The following is an 18,404-nucleotide window of genomic DNA, read 5'->3' as shown; positions in this document are numbered from 1 at the left end:
TGGACTCTGCATATAAAGAGATGGACTACTGCTAATCATTTCAAGATCAGACTATTGGTGTTGAAAGAGAAAAGATTTTTAACTCTGGCCTACAAAGAACAGCTAGTAATATTTAGGGGAACATTTTACTTTTTTAAAAGATTTTATTTATTTATTTGACAGAGAGAGAGACCACAAGTAGGGAGAGGCAGGCAGAGACAGGGGGAAGCAGGCTCCCTGCTGAGCAGAGAGCTGGATGTGGGGCTTGATCCCAGGACCCTGAGATCATGACCTGAGCCGAAGGCAGGCGCTTAACCCACTGAGCCACCCAGGCACCCCTAGGGGAACATTTTAAAAAGAAAAGTCAGGTTTACATTTACAACACCAGCAAAAGGTTCTTAAACATGTTTAAAGGTAGAAGAAAGTTTACCTGAAATAAATTACAATCCTGGAATTCAGTTAACTGTAATCAGCTTTTAAATGTAGCTCAAGATACTGCCATGTTTAAAACAACACAGCTTGAATTCTCCGGATTTTCTAGCTCCAGTTTCTAGCTGTAAAATCTTCAGATCACCTGTTAAGACAGCACTAAGTTACATCTTAGACTAGAAATAAAAGATACTTCAAAAAATAAAGTAATTTAGGGATCCTAAACTATAACTATTTCAAATAATTCTCTTAAGTGTTTATACATTTAAACTTTAAAGAAATGGTTATCACCTTTCTTACAGAGTATACACTTCCACAATCTTTTTTTTCTCTTAAAGATTTATTTTGAGAGAGAGCAGGGGAGGGGCAGAAAGTCTTAAGCAGACTCCCCACTGACAGGGAGCCAGACATGGGGCTAGATTTCACAATCCTGAAATCAAGAGTAAGATGCTCAACCGACTGAGCCATACAGGCACCCCCATTTCCACAAACTTTTAAGCAGCATGTACCACCCTTAATACATTCTGTAATGATTCATTCCATGAAAAACAATGGAGCCTGTATTTAAATTTTAAAAATTTAAACAATTTTTTAAAAGTAGGCTCCACAACAGGTGTGGAGCTTGAACTCACAGCTGTGAGACTGAAACCTGAGCTGAGATCAAGAGTTGGACGCTTAACCGACTGAGCCACCCAGGTGCCCCTCATGTACCTATTTTAAATACTTTGAGTAATAGCACTTTACCATTTTAAAGATATCTGAAAAATTAATGTGTGGGAAGAACTTTTTACATATTCTTTAAAATTCTTGCACCCTCTACCTACTAAGACATTTTGCTGGTTTCACTTTAATCTTTTTTTTTTTTTTTTTTTTTAAATGCAATCACTACTGTTCTTAGCAGAAAATCCCTAAGATGCTTCCAAAAGCACTTAGAATCCTGGGATCCAATACCTGTGCAGTCAAGCCCACAGGAAGTACTGGTGTTCCCAGGTTTCTCATTAGCCCATAATATACAAGCTTACACATCAAGAAGAAGGGATTGACTTTTTTATTCTTAAATTAATGGGATGCACATATCTTTTTCAATTTATAACTTATTTTATACTTTGCTGTTAGAATAAGAGCAAATCTTTAGCTGCATGGCTGATAATGACATTGTTGAAACTTCACTTTCATAACAATTACATGTTAGCATTTTTTAAAGTGAAATGCTTGTCTTTTTAAAACTTCAAAAATGAAATTAACTGGGAAAGGCGTAGGTGGCTTTTCTAATTGGTTGTTGCATCACAGAAGCATAGCGTATGTCATACACAAGACTCACTTTGGTTCAGGCCAGCATCCTGTGCTTTGTAAATCACAAAATATGGTTTGTGCTGAGCTCAAAGAAACTCCTTTTGACCAAACATGTAATTATCTCAAGTTCTAGTCAGTAACATACACATACTGATTTAATCTCAGCCTTCACTGAGCAAATAAACTTTAATGTTCTCAAAAGAAGAGACTTGCCAATTAAGCTATCCTCTTAGGGAGTTTGGTTATACTAGGCATTTCATCCAAGTGGGAACACACCTGTTCTTTATGGTTCTAGCAGTTCCTGATTTAGCAAGTATATTGTAAAGTATGAAGAAAGTTATCTACTACTCATTTAAGGGCTGATGGCTTAGATTCACTGATTATTTTTTCTTAAAAATACCTGAGATTTTTTTGGGGGGGGGGAGACCCCTCTTGGAAAGCCTGCCCAAGTGCAAAACTTCAGTCCTGATGTTACTGAGGTCAGACCAGTGGTTCGCTTCCGGAGATTTTGTCATCGTGCACCCCACAGAGAGCAAACTGCTGATGGGCACACTGCAATTCGGCCTTTTACTGTCATCACTCCTCAGTGACTGCAGGGAACAATCTCTCAGGGAAGGTTTTATATATTGAAGATCCCCCAAAAGTCACCAAGCAAGGAGGTTTACCTGCTGAAGGTGCTCTGTTTTTTTGCACCACTCCTGGCCTTTGTGGTTTTCTGGAGGGAAACCCAGAAGCAGTGCCAGCAGGCAGCAGATGACGGAGTGCTTCAAGTTCACAGCCAAGCTGCTTCCTTCACACACTGCCTATGACTTTGAAAGTTAAAAAAAGTACATATTGTTTCTACACTATTTGCTTAAAAAAAAAAAAAAAAAAGGCTTTTATGACAACTGTTAAAAGGAAAATTATTGCCATAAATAGTATGACTAACCTTAACCAAACCTCTCTGGTTTACTCTTCCTTCCTTACATTCCCCATTATTCTGAGTAGCATTTCATCAATTTTATGTCTCAGCAAAAATTCTGCTAATATTTTATCTCAGAAGCTAAACTGGGTTAGGCCTGGCTAGTACTTGGATGGGAGACCCTTCTCTATCATATTTATTTCTATCTTAAAAAAAAAAAAGCCTAGCGGAACTTTCAAAGTATTACAGTTTTCTATTTTCTCTTGATAATTCCTTTCTCTGCTATTGAAGACATATTTCTAGAGATGAGACCAGACCACTACAATTCTTCCAATCTCTTCTATTTGTAGTTTAGTGTTCAAACTCTTTAATTAAGGAAAGCTATGTCTGATAGCTGCTAATAAAGAAATCACACTTGTGTAATTATCAAAAACAATATACCTTGATCTGTCATAGTATTCTTTTTAGAAGTCTGCTTTATTGGATACTATAGAGAATTATTAATTAAAGCATTTCTCCCAAGTATGTATCTTAAAATACAAAGAGCAAAAAATCTACTTGGTACAGAATCAAGGACATACTTTCCTATTCTCAAAAACCCACAGAAGGGAGATTTCAAAAATAATGGCTATTATGGAAACCTACTTTGAGGCTGTTAAAATGGAGCTCAAAGACAAATTTTCTATTTCAGCAGCTCCTCAAATTGAACCTGGCCAGAGTTTACTTCAGTAAAGTGGAAAAAAAGAAAAAGTAAAACTCACCAAGTGTTTCACTATGGCTAGAATCCAGGTGCAACAAACAGTTTTAAAAAAATAAGCTATACACAACTTAGATGCAGCTTTAAGAATAAATTCTTTAGATTTTTAAAAGTTGTATTTTTCTCAACAGACATTTATTTTTTACTCACAAAATAAAGATATACACAGCAACTAGCTTAGAAGGAACAAAGGACAACAGTTAAGAGGTAACTCTCCCTCACCCTCCTCCACTTTCACCTCCAAGAGGGAGAAGACTATGTGTGTGCTTAATCATTTTAGAAAACTTAAGAGCACAATTTCCAAAAGCTTTACATTAACCTGACCCTTTCACCTACAAGAACAGCCAAGATTTTAAAAAGGATAGATGACACAAGGTCATCATTAAGTCTGCTTTAAATCAATCAAGAAAACTGGTTGCTTGTTTATTTTGTAGGGACAATCAAAATTCTCCATCTATTACCTTTTTAGTTGTAAAGATTAAATAGTAGTTGGGACCAATACAGTCATCATATACTAAAAAAAAAAAAGTCTGCCTACTCGATTTCCTTAAGGCAATGAAAAAAAATTTTTTTTTAAATTTTAAGGCAATGAAAAATTTATTGCTCAAGTGTGATGCAGACGAATCTTAGCTTTTTTAATTTGTAGAAAAAATGGACAAATTTCCCTCTCCTTTAAGTGTCATAAGAAATTAGGATTTAAAAAGGAAAACTGCAAATCCTAAAGTCATCTAGTGCTTTTCCTATAATTCCAAGAGAAAATAATGAAGAAGTCTTCTTAGATTTCAACGTCTCTGGATGATGACATGGAGGTTCAAGAAAGCTATAGATTTCTCTCATCTCATTCACAGGTTTAATGTTCTAGAAAAGTCTTTCCTCCAGGGAAAACTCATGATCAATCACTGAATTATACAATTGCATTTCCACTGGTCTAAATTCAGTTGCTCAGTCTAAAATCATCCTTGAGAAGCAAAATTAATCCTGTTTTTACAGTACCGTAGCAGCTAGTCTACTATTCAGAAACATACCCCGACCTTTAGAGTGCCTTCCTAATGGTCTCTGTAATAGTCCAAAGCAACATACTGTTTATCATAAATGATACATTTTAGTAGATAAATATATTAAAACTAATCAAAATGTCTCTTTAAGAATAAAATAGCCCTTTGGATATCAAATCAAAATCTGAAAGGTAAAAGAATGTACATTATTTTCAAATATACAAACTATGTGCTGAAGTTAAAAAAAAAAGTCCTTTAATTCGAGCCAAAGCTCTATCCATGATGTGGTCATCAGGATGTGTGCGAGGAGATGGGTCCACCACGTTGCAGGTCACTCCTGCCCGCTTCTACAACAAAGCAACAAAAACCAATGTCACTTCGCATATTCTGAACTGTAATTACATAAACAGACCCTTTAGAGGCTATAATTCAAGAAACAACAGAAAAATTGAAACAAAACTTACATGTAAAAATGGCAACTCATTTCAGAAAGTCATGAAAAATATACAAGCATCTTCTTCACATATATATTATGAAAGGTTTTCTAGTATTAGTCTAACCAACATTACTCTGATCAGCATGGGGCTATAAAGAAAAGACAGTCTTAGTTGGTGGTATTAGTGTATGTTTTCAAAAGTAAACCAGAGAGCTGTGACAACGACGATGATGACGGTGTCACCACTGCCCATGAAAAGAGCGAGCATTTACTGGATTATGTATGTGACCCAATGAGGACTAGGATATTATTATGCTCATTTTACAGATGATTAAGCACAGGCACAGTGAGGTTAATCTATCTTGGAAGAGGAACAGGTATTTAACTCTGGACAGACTGTTATTACTAGGAAGAGTAACACAAAATAATTTAAGTACAAAGGTTTCTTACAGAAACAGAATACTCCTTAAACTCAGAATACTTGAACTCACCTACAGTCAGAGCCAAGAAGGTCAACTGGACAACAGAAGGAGCACTCGCCAGGGAAACACCCTCCGGCAAGTAGTCTGCTATTAATAATTTCCATGTTTTATTTCTGGTTGCTCCTAAGACCCCAGCAAATGTTTTCTCAACTTTAAGTGAAGCCATATTTTATTCTGGAAGTACTAATGTCTGCGTAAAAGAACTGATTTCTCCAATTTAACATTTCTCAAAATTATACTGGTATGGTGATAAAGTAGAAAGAACATTATCATTTAAAATTACCTGTCAACTTACTGGTTAACAAATACTTGTAAATATTTTTAAAAAGGGGGGAGAGAAAAAAATAAAATAGAAACCAAGTGCACATGCACACACACATGCGTGGCACACATACGTACTCACATACACACACACGTGTGCAAGCACACGGAAGTATAAGGGGGCCCAGCTTCTTCAGAAGGCATCTAACATTCTGTTGTTCTATAGCCTAGCTTCTTTTTTCACCTTTATTTCTATGCACTACTTCACATGATATCATCTTAGCTGAGAGGAGAGATGTTGATAAACTAATGCACGTCAGGTAACAAGAATGCAGGAAACATGGGAGACTGCTTTTGAAAGACATTCTGTCAGGATAAGAATTCTCAGCAGTATTTAATTATCTCAAGGGTGGTCAAGTACTAGAGAAAGGAAATTTAGTTTCTTTTCTGTAGACTGAAGGCAATGGCAAAAATCACACTGGCATGTACTTGGGCTCAATTTGATGGAATCCCTGAGGTGGTTCAATCCCAGCAGGAGGCCAGGGAGCTAATTAGGAGAATGCCCTTTCCACCTTCCAGTGTTATGAAATGAATGCTCCCCTTCTCTTTCACAATGTGGTCTTTTCCCTCTGATACCAGTTTAAAACCCCAGTTCTAATACTTCTAGCTATCTCTGCCTCAAAGCTTAAACATGTCAAATACAAAAGTGATTCCAGTTTGAGTATCACTGATTTGGAAATTATGTGTCCTCTTCCCGTAATGACAAAATTCAAAATTAGAAGCATCAGTTCTTCCCAGTTAAAGTAATATGTAAATTTATTCGATTATAATAAAAATTCTAATTGGATTTTCTTTCACTTAGCAAATAATTTGATTACTTTTTTTTTTTTTTAAGAAAATGTAGAATACGGGCGCCTGGGTAGCTCAGTCGTTAAGCATCTTCCTTTGGCTCAGGTCACAATCCCAGGGTCCTGGGACTGAGCCCAGCATCAGGCTCAGCAGAAAGCCTGCTTCTCCCTTTCCCACTGCCCCCCACTTGTATTCCCTCTCTCGCTGTCTCTGTCAAATAAATAAAATCTTTTTAAAAAAATGCAGACTAGTACAGAGATTTTTTTTTTTAACTCAAGATGAAGGGATTTGCCTTGGCAATATCAAAATATTGATAATTATTCACTAGATTATTAGTCACTAAAATAATTCACAAAATAATGGGACAACTGTTTAAACATTTGGGGAAGGTAGGTTAAATCTTCTCTTCAACCATGTGGATTAAAGATTTAAAGCTAATAAAATACAGAACCACAAATATTAGTAAGATGTGGATTAATATACTTAGATACTGAGATGAGGAAGGCCTTCCAAAGTTAGCATGCTATCAAAGGCAGAATCATGAGACAATATGTTGGACTAGAGAAAAATGAAACATTTCTGTCTACAAACTATATCAACCAAAGGATACCAAAATTGGGGGAGAAATATTCAATACATTTGACAAAGAAATGAAAAAATTAGTTTCTCCAGAGCAAAACAAGGTAAACATGAAACAGGCTACTCCGAGGGAATAAAAACAACGAAAAATTATGAAAAGGTACTCTCATCGGTAATAATAATAATAATAAAGGCAATTCACTCTATTTTATCTCTCAGAATGACAAGAAGCAATTGGATAAGTGGTGGGTATACACATGATTTCAAAGTGCTGAACTCCACCAAAAGGGTGCAGTTTAAAGAAATTCTAGTGAACTGGAGCTGTGATACCGCACCACACAGAATCACACACCTACCTCATAAAGAGCTTCACACGTTAAGAGGAAAACAGGTTACCTAACAGCACATATATGATACTCTCCCCATCCTTAAACACAGAAAACATCTGAAAAGGTATTTACCAAAATGTTAAAATGGTATTTGCAGGTGTGGGATTATGGTTTTTATTTGTCCTTTATGCTTTTCTGCATTATTTTCCCCACCTGCTAACATCATTTTGTTTTAGAACCTGCAAGGCACTTACCTAGTAAGGCTGTGTTTTCACCTGCATCTTCTTTGAAACTGGCGTCACACGGTGGTGCAGAATCACTAGTGGAAGACGAGGGCAAACTGCTCCCCTCACTTCTGTCATCTTGTAAACTGATACTCAGATTTGCCACCAAAACACTCCCAGGGGTAGGTTCTGGAGCAGGCGTCTCCTGCACATCTTCAAGCTCTCCCTTGAGAGAACAAAAGAAAATACCTTGTCTGAATAACATAGTCAAAGCTTATCTATCATTTCGTAATCATTACTCATAATTCCTACAAAGTATTTACTTTTATACACAATATAGGGCAAAAACACTAACGTCTTCTTTATTAGCAACATCAGAAAATGAATTACTTCTCAATAGGCAGCTTTCCAAGACCTAAACACTGTTTATTTGAAAAACTGCTTTTCCCCTTGATGAAAGCAATGCCACCTTTTAAACTCTAAACCTTTGTCAAACACACTTTCCTTGCTTCCTGAACAGGGGGTGTGAATCAGCCTGGCTGTGGCTGTGATCTTGGATGACTGCCTCAAACTGCCCTACTGTCTTACTGTGGGCACCAGGGTTTCAGAAGAACACAGTGTCTGACAACAGAGGGCTTCAGACTGCATTTGATTCACTTTAGAAGAATCCGTTGTGGATTCTATCAGCTCAAGACAGTGTCTATCCCCCATTTGCTGTGTTAAAGAAAAAAACAGGGTAAGGAAAGTGACAGCCCAGTCTCAGAGGTTTATCCAGATACCTTTCTGAGTAATGCCAGAGTCAGAGTCATGCTGTGAGAGGAAACCACTTGTGAGGTAACCTAGTAAAGGAGGGGTGGCTGTCCGTTCACAGTGAGCCCGAGGTTCATGCCAAGAACATGGTGCTGGTTCCACCTCCCTCCCCAGGCTTCCGGGGCAAGGGCACACCGGAGGGCTCCTCCCGCTGCTGCCCCACCCAGTTCTAGAACAGCCCTCCTCCTGAACCACATGGTACGCTGCCTCCTTCTCACTGTTAAGTAACTGAATACCCTCAGAACAGACTCCAGACACATCAAACCACAAATCCTACTGAGTAGCCGTAATGTCCAAACTCCCACCCAGCCCACCCTCATCTGTTTTCCCAGAGAGTTACCAAAATACCCGCCAAACTTAACCACCTGCCAGTCTCAAAGCCAGACATGGTCACACCCTCATCTGCAATGTACTGATCTGGCAGGCAAATCCTGTAACACCCAGCTCAGACTCCCCTCTTAAAAAAACCACCCTCTTATCTTCCCACTCTACCTGGCGGGGTCATTTCCTCCTTTCTCTGTGCTCCTTGGCACTTCAAACATACCTCCTTTGCAGCGTTGTGCGTGGGTGTATGCCCTGGCCCTCACAGTCCAGAAAGTGAAAGTCCACAACCAGAAGGGCTGCGTCTTACTCATCTTTGTCTCCCCAAGTCAAGGTCCAATCTAGCACCTGAGAGAGCACTCCTTTGATACATGCTGAATGAATGTGCTGAATGAATGAAAACAATGACAAATGGCACATCAAGAAGGTTGTAGCTGCTAACACAAGAACCACCTCTCAAGTCCACGTGAAGGACTGATGGCAGCCCTCTCACCACAGCTGTTTCCTTGGGAGCAAGAACTAGTTGTCATACGACAGTGTGTCATCACTGTCTACAAAATCCAATGCAGGAGGGGCAAAGAGAGTAAAGAAAATGGCACACTCATCAAAAACTGTAAAAACAATTAAGGGCAAGACAAGTTAACTTCTTAGAATTTGATTTAAAGTTACTACAGGTTTCTGTTCTTCAAAAAAGAAATCACACTTCCTGGGACATAGTCAAGCTTTCTGAAATTAATATTCTAAGAACAAATCAACCCAACCTGATGCAAAATAAATCTTCATTTTTAATGTGTGAAATATATGTATGTATATGTAGTTCCAAAAACAAAACTTGTGAGGATTAGTCTCAGTGCTAAGGTTTAGTGAAATACCCTTACAAAAATTTCTAGAAATGAAAAGCAGGTTTAAAACTACTGACCATAAAGAAAATAACTTAAAATGATCTTCAGAGTGCACCTAACGAAAGAAAAGAGAAAGGAGAAGAGGAAAAAGGAAAACTTTGCCAAGAAAAACATCTGTTGAGCTCCCTGTATTGTACTGTTTAAAATGCTTCAAATTCCAGGAAGGGGGTCCAAGACACAGGCTCAGTTCACTAAGTCTCAAATTCACTGTTATGCCCCTGCTAAATAGAGCCATCATTATTAAAAACTACAAATAAATGTTTGAAATTCTAGAGGAAAGACAAATTTTCTAGACATCAAAGCAGGACAGTTTTTTTTCAGTAAGAGTTCTTGAATGCTGACCTTCCTCCTTTCCTGTACCTATGGTGGAGGCATTCTGGAACTCATACTTGAGAAATATAATTCACAGGGACGCCTAACCTAGGTGGCTCAGTCGGTTGAGCATCCTTTAGACTCTTGGGTTTCGGCTTAGGTCATGATCTCATGGGTCATGAGACTGAGCCCTGTGTTGGGCTCTGTGCTCAGCGGGGAGTCTGCTTGAAGGTTCTCTCTCTCTCTCTCTCTCTCTCTCTCTGTCCCTCTCCCCCACTCATGCATGCATGTGTGCACTCTAAAATAAATACATCTTACAAAAAAAAAAAAAAAGAACAAAAAAATCTAATTCATGGAAAATGACAGTGGTAATCAAGGCAGTCGCTCAACTATCTTTCCAAGACCCGCCAAGCTAGAAGATGAGAGGACTCCTTGAGGGCTACTGGGGCTATAACGGTTTCTAACTCTACCATAATTATAAAAAAAAAAACCTAAAAAAATACGTTTAGCAATAAGAAAAGTATGTGACATTTAAATTACTTTTTCTAAAGTAATAAGATCATTAGTTCAAAACTATTTGCTATTTAATCAGGAATCTTTTAAAACGTTAAAAGATTATACGAAAACTCTAAAAACAATAAAAAATAACAATCTAGAAAAATCTGGCTTTTTTCACCTCTATGTCTTCCCCTTTGAGGTGGGACTACTGGTTAAAAGCTTGTACCCTTGAATTAAACAAACTTGTATCTGAAAACAGATTCCCAAGTACTAGCTGTGTGACCTTCGGTGAGCTACTCGGCTTTTCTAAGCTCAAGTTCCTAATTAGTAAAATAGGGAGAGAAGTAGTACTTACCTCCCAGACTGGCTATGAGGGTATGAGGTAATAATGTGTGTAAGGCCCTCAGCACCTGGCTGGCTACTATGAAGAACTCTCTTTCGCTCTGCCCTCATGTCTTCATTTTTGGAGGAAGGTCCTACGACCACCTAAGTACCACAAACCAATGGAACAAATTCCACACAGGACCAATTTCCCCAGTAAGATATGATTTCCAAACCCAGAAATCTGAGACCTGGTGTCGAGAAGTATTGGCTTCAGTTTCCTCATATGTAAAATATGCACCTTGAGCCAGAAAATGTATGAGGCTCCTTTCATTTCAAAGATTTGGTAATTCTTGTTTATACAAAACTGAGGAGTATATATACCTTCTACAGGGCAGCATAACAATACATTACACTTAGCAATTACAAATACTGGGGGGAAACATATGGCGTATCAGTCTATAATCACAAAAGCAGTAGAGTTCATTAACTTTTTGGGATTTCTTAAACGTTCATTTTTAATCAAGAGGAAAATTTCCTCAGGGAACCACAAAGATGTTAGAAGGAGCACTTAGTCCACTCCTCTTGCCTCTGGTCAGTAATGAAATTGAATCACTCAGAAGAATCGGGGCAGAGATTGAATATAAACAAAAATGTAACAAACCCAATATCCCAGGGCTTTGATGACATCAAGTTTACACATTGGACACGTGCGGTGATCCAAAAGCCATGGGTCAATGCATATTCTATGAAAAATATGCCTAAAAAGATTAAGTATGTGTTAATTTTTTAAAATAAATGTTTAGATCTTATAAAGGAAATAACACATTCTACTAACTCATCTTCTCAGTACAAGTTAAATGACTTCATATCAACATTCTATTCACTTACTCTATGTAATTACCTATTCTACTTTCCAAGTTAAACAGAGTGTGGAACTTAACAGGGAAATTTTCCCTTCATGCCATGAAAATAGCATGGTTATTTTCGCTTCATGCTAGGTTGTATTTTTCTGTGCCTTTGTAACTTAAAAGCCGTTTAGGAATAAATGTGGCATAAATAAACCAACAGCTAACTAATAATAATAAACTGAGAGTATCTTACGTAAGTTCACAAAACGAATCAAATGGAAATACAGCAAAACACTGGGTCTCAGGCTTAAAAAAAAACACTTATTTTCTGTCTCAACATATTTTTGTATATTCCACATTCTTATATAATGATAACTTTTCAGAATTGAGGAAGAAATAAAAATTGCCTATGTATTTTCTTTTTACTGACTTGTCTTAGCTAACTTCGCCTCCTATATAGTGAATCTGTTTCCCACAGGATGAAGATAAGAGTCGGGCAGAGTGGGTACAGGACCCATGGCTCCCACACCAGCTGTGTGACATGATGCTGGAATTCTGAACTAGTTGCTTAACCTCTGCACCTCCACTCCAGTTCTCAGCAGCAAATATGTAACATGCTTACAACGGTGCAGGACACAGTAAACACCCAGTAACTGTTCGTTATTCATGCTGTTGTGTGAAGACCTCTTCTTCATACTGAAATCTGCTAGTGCAGTTAAAAATAACACTATTTAATTACATAACATAGTCTAGCCTAGCTAGTCTTCTGACCTTTCTATCCTCAAAATGAAACTGAAACTGACTAACCCAACGGAATAATCTTAACAAAAACACAAAGGAAACATGTTGGCTTTACTGGGAAATCTGTTAAAGCACAGGAGAAAATGGGGGAAATTAAGTAAAAACCCCAGATCAGAAGACCAGGAAATGTGCACAAGCAACATGTCTGCTTGTGAGGGTGTAGGACAAAACCCAGCTCAGCCATGAGGACGGATCTGGTGTTACAAAGAAGTGAGCCTCAGGCCACTCATTTGTGCTGCATTCCACACATCATTTTTAAGTCAGAAAGACTTGCCCTAAACCATCTTAGACGAAAATTCTTTCCTATTTTAATAACTTTCCACAGGAGGGGCGCCTGGGTGGCTCAGTCATTAAGTGTCTGCCTTTGGCTCAGGTCACGATCCCAGGGTCCTGGGATCAAGCCCCACATTGGGCTCCCAATGGAGCAGTAGGAAACCTGCTTTCCTTCTTCTACTCCCATTGCTTGTGTTCCTGCTCCTACTGTCTCTCTCTCTGTGCCAAATAAATGAATAAAATCTTAAAAAAAAAAAAAAAAACTTTCCAAAGGATATATTGACTCTAATTCATTAACTACCCACCACACCAACCTCATATAAATGCCTGTAGACAAAAGTTAGCTATCTTTATTCTGGACACTTTTGTTACTCTGATATTCATTTGTTTTCACTACAGAATTACTGAGAATTTAATATACTATATTTATATATATACTACTTTGTAAACATAAAGGAAACCATAACTATATATCAATTTCTGACCTTCTAATAGGTGGGAAGCATAATTCAAATTGGTCTGACTGAAAATATATTTTTAGATACACTTCTGGTAACAGCCATTTCTTCTAAACAGTTATCAGTTAAAGTATCCTATTATTTAAAAAAAAAAAAAGGAAATCGCAACTTCCCATTGCTAAAGCAAAGCCCCTAGTGTACCTAAAGTGAGAAATATTTATTTTGCAGTAACCCCAGAAGAACTAAAACCCAGGGTGCAAATAACAGCAAACTACTATCCTCCTTGACTTTCTGCTAGCCATTTCTGGCCCTCCCCCTGGGGCCTTCACCTGTCATGCTTCAGTGTCCCTGCTCCCACATAATGTACGTTTTGAACGGCTAGATGTATGACAGAATGCTCAGGATTCTAATGAAATCTTGCTTAAGACTAAAAGCCAATCCGCGCAAAGATATATAATGGGTCTGCCTTAGGGCCAGAGGTCTGCTAAGCAATTTTAAAGTAATATAATCCAGAACCCTAGAAGGCTTGAAGCTTGCTTCCTAAAGGATGAGATGATCACAAGATCATGTGACAGCATCACATCATAAAAGAAACATTAACACTTTTGTCAGAAACCTATCCAGTAATTCGTAGCATCTCAGGAAAGAAAAAAAAAAAACATACTTGCATGGCAGAATTCTAATAACGTCCTTTACTTTAAAATTTTCAATACACACTGCACAGTTTTCAGCATCAACATCAATTCCCTGTAAAAAGGAAAGAAAAGAGTTCACTGTATCATTGCTACATGGTCTTGATAAAACACAACATCCTGGGTAAAACAATGACAAATTTAATAATACCAGGGTACAACCAGAAGCTAAACACAATCTCTACTCAGTATTTACTTTTTACCACTCTCCAGAGATTATTTAAGGAATCTGGCTGAAAAGGAAAAAATGTCGTTGTGTACCTAATCAGACATGAACAGTTTTGATACTAGGGTAGTGTTCATGTTTTAAGGGTTGTAGAAATGCAAATGCTCACCTTACTGTAATAAAAATTATTTTTCAAATATAAAACTTGTAATGCATCTTTTTTTTTAAGATTTGTTTATTTATTTGACAGACAGAGGGGCAGGCAGAGAGAGAGGGGTAAGCAGGCTCCCTGCTGAGCAGAAAGCCCGATGCAGGGCTCGATCCCAGGATCCTGAGATCATGACCTGAGCCGAAGGCAGAGACTTAACCCACTGAGCCACCCAGGCGCCCTCAAATATAAAACTTGTAAAGAGAATATCCAGTAAGCTACTTGTTTCTAGAATCATTAAAAACAAAACAAGAGCACTTTCACTAGAATTTGCTAAAGAACATGGTTACAACTTGCAAATGAGAAAATACAAATGGCTAAATATCTGAAAATATTCCCCTCACTAGCAATAAAAGAATTACAGATTAAAATAAATTACTGTTTTTCATCCTTCAAATTAACAAAGGTAAAAAGAAATAAAACTTGCTGGGGAGGAAGCAGTCTTATGACAAAATCTCCACTTCTAAGAAGCTATGGGTCATTAACCTTTTTAATTTTATTTTTTTAAGATTTTATTTATTTATTTGACAGAGAGAGAGGACAAGCAGGGGGAGTAGCAGAAGAAGAGGGAGAAGCAGGCTCCCCAATCAGCAGGGAGCCCGAAGCGGGCCTTGATCCCAGGACCCCAAGATCATGACCCAAGCCAAAGGCAGCCACTTAACCCACTGAGTGACCCAGCACCCAGGGTCATCGACCCTTTTGGTAGTGTCAGCCCTGTCCCATTTCCCTGGGTAACTTCCACATTGAACCACCTGGCCTCATCCCATCAAAGCAGGCACAGCCAGAGGGTCATCTAAACCAAGACAGGTCAATGAGACTCTTTTTGATTCTGGAATGGATTCAAGAACTACCAATCAATGTCTGCATGTACCTCCAATGTTAGCAAGTATATTTTACGGGAACACAGCTACCCTGTCCTTATGTAATTATTTTAAAAAATACACTGAGCCATGTACATTACTTGTTCGCAAGCAAGCAGTAAAAACTGATTATTATTATCAGAGACTATATTAAAGTTCTGTAACACTTAAAATTGTATGTTGCCGCTAAAGTAAATATTATCACTTATCGTATGCCATACAAAATTGATGAAATAATCTTTAAAGTCCCTATTGGTCTGTAAGTGTATATACATTATAGTGAATGAGTCCATAAGAAAAGAAAAACTAGAAACCAAACACCTCTCTAGAACTGCACAAGATGTAGATTTAAGAAAACAACATTTTTCTGTACAAACTTAATCAAAATCATCAGAAAATCCATGTGTTGGAACCTGGCTAGTGTTGGCTAGTGTGGTCAAAGGAGCATGGGACTCTTGGTCTCAGAGTTAAAAGTCTGAGCCCCATATGGGGTGCAGAGAATACTTAAAGAAATAAAACTAAAAAAAGAAAAAAAGAAAAGAAAAATCCACATATGTATCTCACAGACCATTTAGGGATCTTTTTTTAACCATTATTTTGACAATTTTCAAAAACAGTAGAATGACATTTTCAAAAATGTTCTGTAAAAAGAAATATTCTGGGGGCTCCTGGGTGGCTCAGTTGGTGAAGCGTCTGCTTTCAGCTCAGGTCATGATCCTGGGGTCCTAGGATCGAGCCCCTTGTCTAGCTCCCTGCTCAGCGAGGAGTCTGCTTCTCCTCTGCCTCTAACTCTCCCCCTGCTTGTGCTCTCACTCTCCCTCAGATGAATAAATTTTTTTTAAAGATTTTATTTATTTATTTGACAGAGAGAGATATAGTGAGAGAGGGAACACAAGCAGCGGGAGTGGGAAAGGAAGAAGCAGGCTCCTGGCCAAGCAGGGAGCCCAGTGCAAAGCTCAATTCTAGGACCCTGGGATCATGACTTGAGCCTAAGGCAGACGCTTAACGACTGAGCCATTCAGGCACCCCTCAAATGAATAAATCTTTTAAAAATCCTAAAAAAAGCAAATGCTCTGAACATGAAGAGGATTCTATCAATTTACTTATGTTCTCAAAGACTTAATTAAAAAAAAAAAAGACAATTCAGTATATTATACATATAAATCTCTATTCATATTCATAGACTGAGATTTCCTGCTATGGAACAGAAGACATATTCTAAGGGGAACATAAAATTACATGCTTATATCAAGTGACCGGCTATGTGCCATACATGTAGAGTTTGTCACAGGCATTCAGTGGAGACTCTCTCCCCAATGACCCTCAGTGGTCAGTACCTCAAGTGCTAATCTCAAGCCATAACATGAGAAACTTTGTTCTGTTTCACTTTTTTTGTTCACTACATCTGTATGGGAAGAAACCAGTACCCTGCACAAACTGTTAAAATTCAACTGTTATGGGGCACCTGGGTGGCTCAGTGGGTTAAGCCTCTGCCTTCAGCTCAGGTTGTGATTCCAGGGTCCTGGGATAGAGCCTCACATCAGGCTCTCTGCTCAGTGGGGAGCATGCTTCCTTCTCTCTCTCTCTCTGCCTGCCTCTCCGCCTACTTGTGATCCCTGTCTGTCAAATAAATAAAATCTTAAAAAAAAAAAAAATTTCAACTGTTATTTCTGTATAAGGCATTAGGGAAAGAATGGAAACCAACAATATAATTCTAAGAGTATCTTAAAAAGAGTATCTTAAACTTTTAAGTATCTAAGATACTTAAAAGAGCATCTTAAAGTATAGTTGAAGAATGTAATTTAAGAGTATCTTAAAATATTAAAATGATTAATATCAGAATCCAAAGTTTTTTAAAAAAATCAAAGATCTGTAATTTAATGAGTATTATTTCTGCTTTAAAGTTAGTCCAAAGAAGGGATACATAAAATAAGTGCAGTTATTCTCTTTTTTGAATGGGGAGTGGAGGGTGGAATAGATGAAGTCTCAACAATTTGGTGAAAAGAAGTAAAAATCAAAACAACAGAACGAACCTATACCTAACAAGTCAACACACTTATCAACATCTCAAGACAAAGAAGACAGACCATTTTAAAAAAGTACTATTACTGCATTAGCAACTGTTTTCCTCTTAAAGAATAGATCCTCTAAGATTCTGAGGTTCTGGATTTAGGGTATGTCCCATTCCCAAAATGCTTTAAAACTCTGGTATGATTCTGACCTTTTATGTCCCAGGTGGGCCATGTCAAAATGTTTCTTTTTTCCCAAAAGTAGTTTTAAGTACATCTTCCCTCCCCTTTTCTATAAATCCCAGTTTTTTTTCCCCCTGTATTTAAGGGAACCAGAGAGAATGGACACATACCCTATAGCCTCAGATTTAACAGAAATGAATTTAAAGTATCAAAGGTCTATGGTCCAAGGGAACTTGGAAGCTCTTTACCTTCCTTAGAGTCATCTTGGTCTGACCAACAGGTAGAACCTTCTTAAGTGATGGACATGTCAGTCCTATCCAGTATGGCAGCAGCCAGCCAATAGGGCCCTTTAAGCATTTGGAATGTAGCTAGTGTGACTCAGGAATGAATTTTAAGTTCAATTTTATCCATTTAAAGTAAAATAACTGTATACAACTAGTGGCTACCTTCTCTGGTGCCAAGGGATTTAGGTGGCTCTTCACATGTGCAACTGAGTACTTCTATCAACCCTTCTCTACAATGAACACAAGTATGCAAGTTAACACTAACTCAAACTAGTCAAAACTCCACATGTTCAATGTACATTTAACAGACTGGAAAGTTTTAGTTAGACATATAAACAGATACATACTTTAGTATAAAACAAACAAAAAACCCATGAAAATGTTACCTTTTCTCCATGCTTTACAGTATGAAGTGGAAGCTGGCCAATGATTTTCTTAGCTTCTTTCCTATGGCTCTTAGATAGGAAAAATATTATTATCACTAAAAATTTTAAGTCATTATTTAAAAAATTCACATAAGCTTACAGAAAAAAATCTTTTAAAAAAACAAAGTTAAATTGACTATAATGAAAAGAACAAAAATTACCATTTACATCTTAATGTATAAAACAGCCACATATAACTTAAGAGCTGTTTGATCAAGAATATTTATTTTCAATTCCATGCCTGAAGAAGAAACCAATGCTTATGTGTAAACATTGGCAATAGAGTAGGAAGCTGAGGATGGGAAGAGGGGGTCCCACTGATTCATCTACTAATACCTGTCCCTAAAAAAGAAAGAAGTTTTCACCTAGTCAGCATGTACAAGATGACCAGAAAGGACTACCTACAAAGCCAAAAAGAGTGGCTTTTTAAGACAATAGGGTAAGTGTGAAATTCAAAGGCCTATCTGTGGAAGCCTCTGGCTCTTCAAGTGCCCTCCTCTTTGCTGTGACAGAGAC

The 18,404-nt window shown here is 37.7% G+C and overlaps 1 protein-coding gene across 4 annotated transcripts in view; it reads right to left on the bottom strand.

Moving 5' to 3' along the window:
• The window catches only part of LOC111155963 (ring finger protein 149), a 32,860-nt gene that overhangs the window by 1,888 nt on the left and 12,568 nt on the right, over positions 1-18,404 (bottom strand). For 2 of the 4 annotated variants that reach the window (XR_002641172.1, XR_002641171.1), the window contains exons 3-9: positions 17,850-17,918; positions 13,726-13,808; positions 11,343-11,439; positions 7,545-7,740; positions 3,248-4,701; positions 2,367-2,510; positions 410-553 (exon numbers count right to left, since the gene is read on the bottom strand). Coding sequence is in view for 1 of the 4 variants with exons in the window: in XM_022516443.1 (XP_022372151.1) it covers positions 4,646-4,701; positions 7,545-7,740; positions 11,343-11,439; positions 13,726-13,808; positions 17,850-17,918 (501 nt within the window). In the remaining 3 variants the exon portion in view is untranslated. Of the gene's footprint in view, positions 1-409; positions 554-2,366; positions 2,511-2,580; positions 4,702-7,544; positions 9,033-11,342; positions 11,440-13,725; positions 13,809-17,849; positions 17,919-18,404 lie in introns of those variants that run through there. The other 2 variants (XR_002641173.1, XM_022516443.1) reach the window with 2 other exon arrangements.

Source organism: Enhydra lutris, unplaced genomic scaffold, assembly GCF_002288905.1.
Source record: "Enhydra lutris kenyoni isolate GAN:26980312 unplaced genomic scaffold, ASM228890v2 scaffoldscaffold44, whole genome shotgun sequence".
NCBI classification, from domain to species: Eukaryota; Metazoa; Chordata; class Mammalia; order Carnivora; family Mustelidae; genus Enhydra; species Enhydra lutris.
This window is presented reverse-complemented; position numbering and strand designations above follow the sequence as displayed.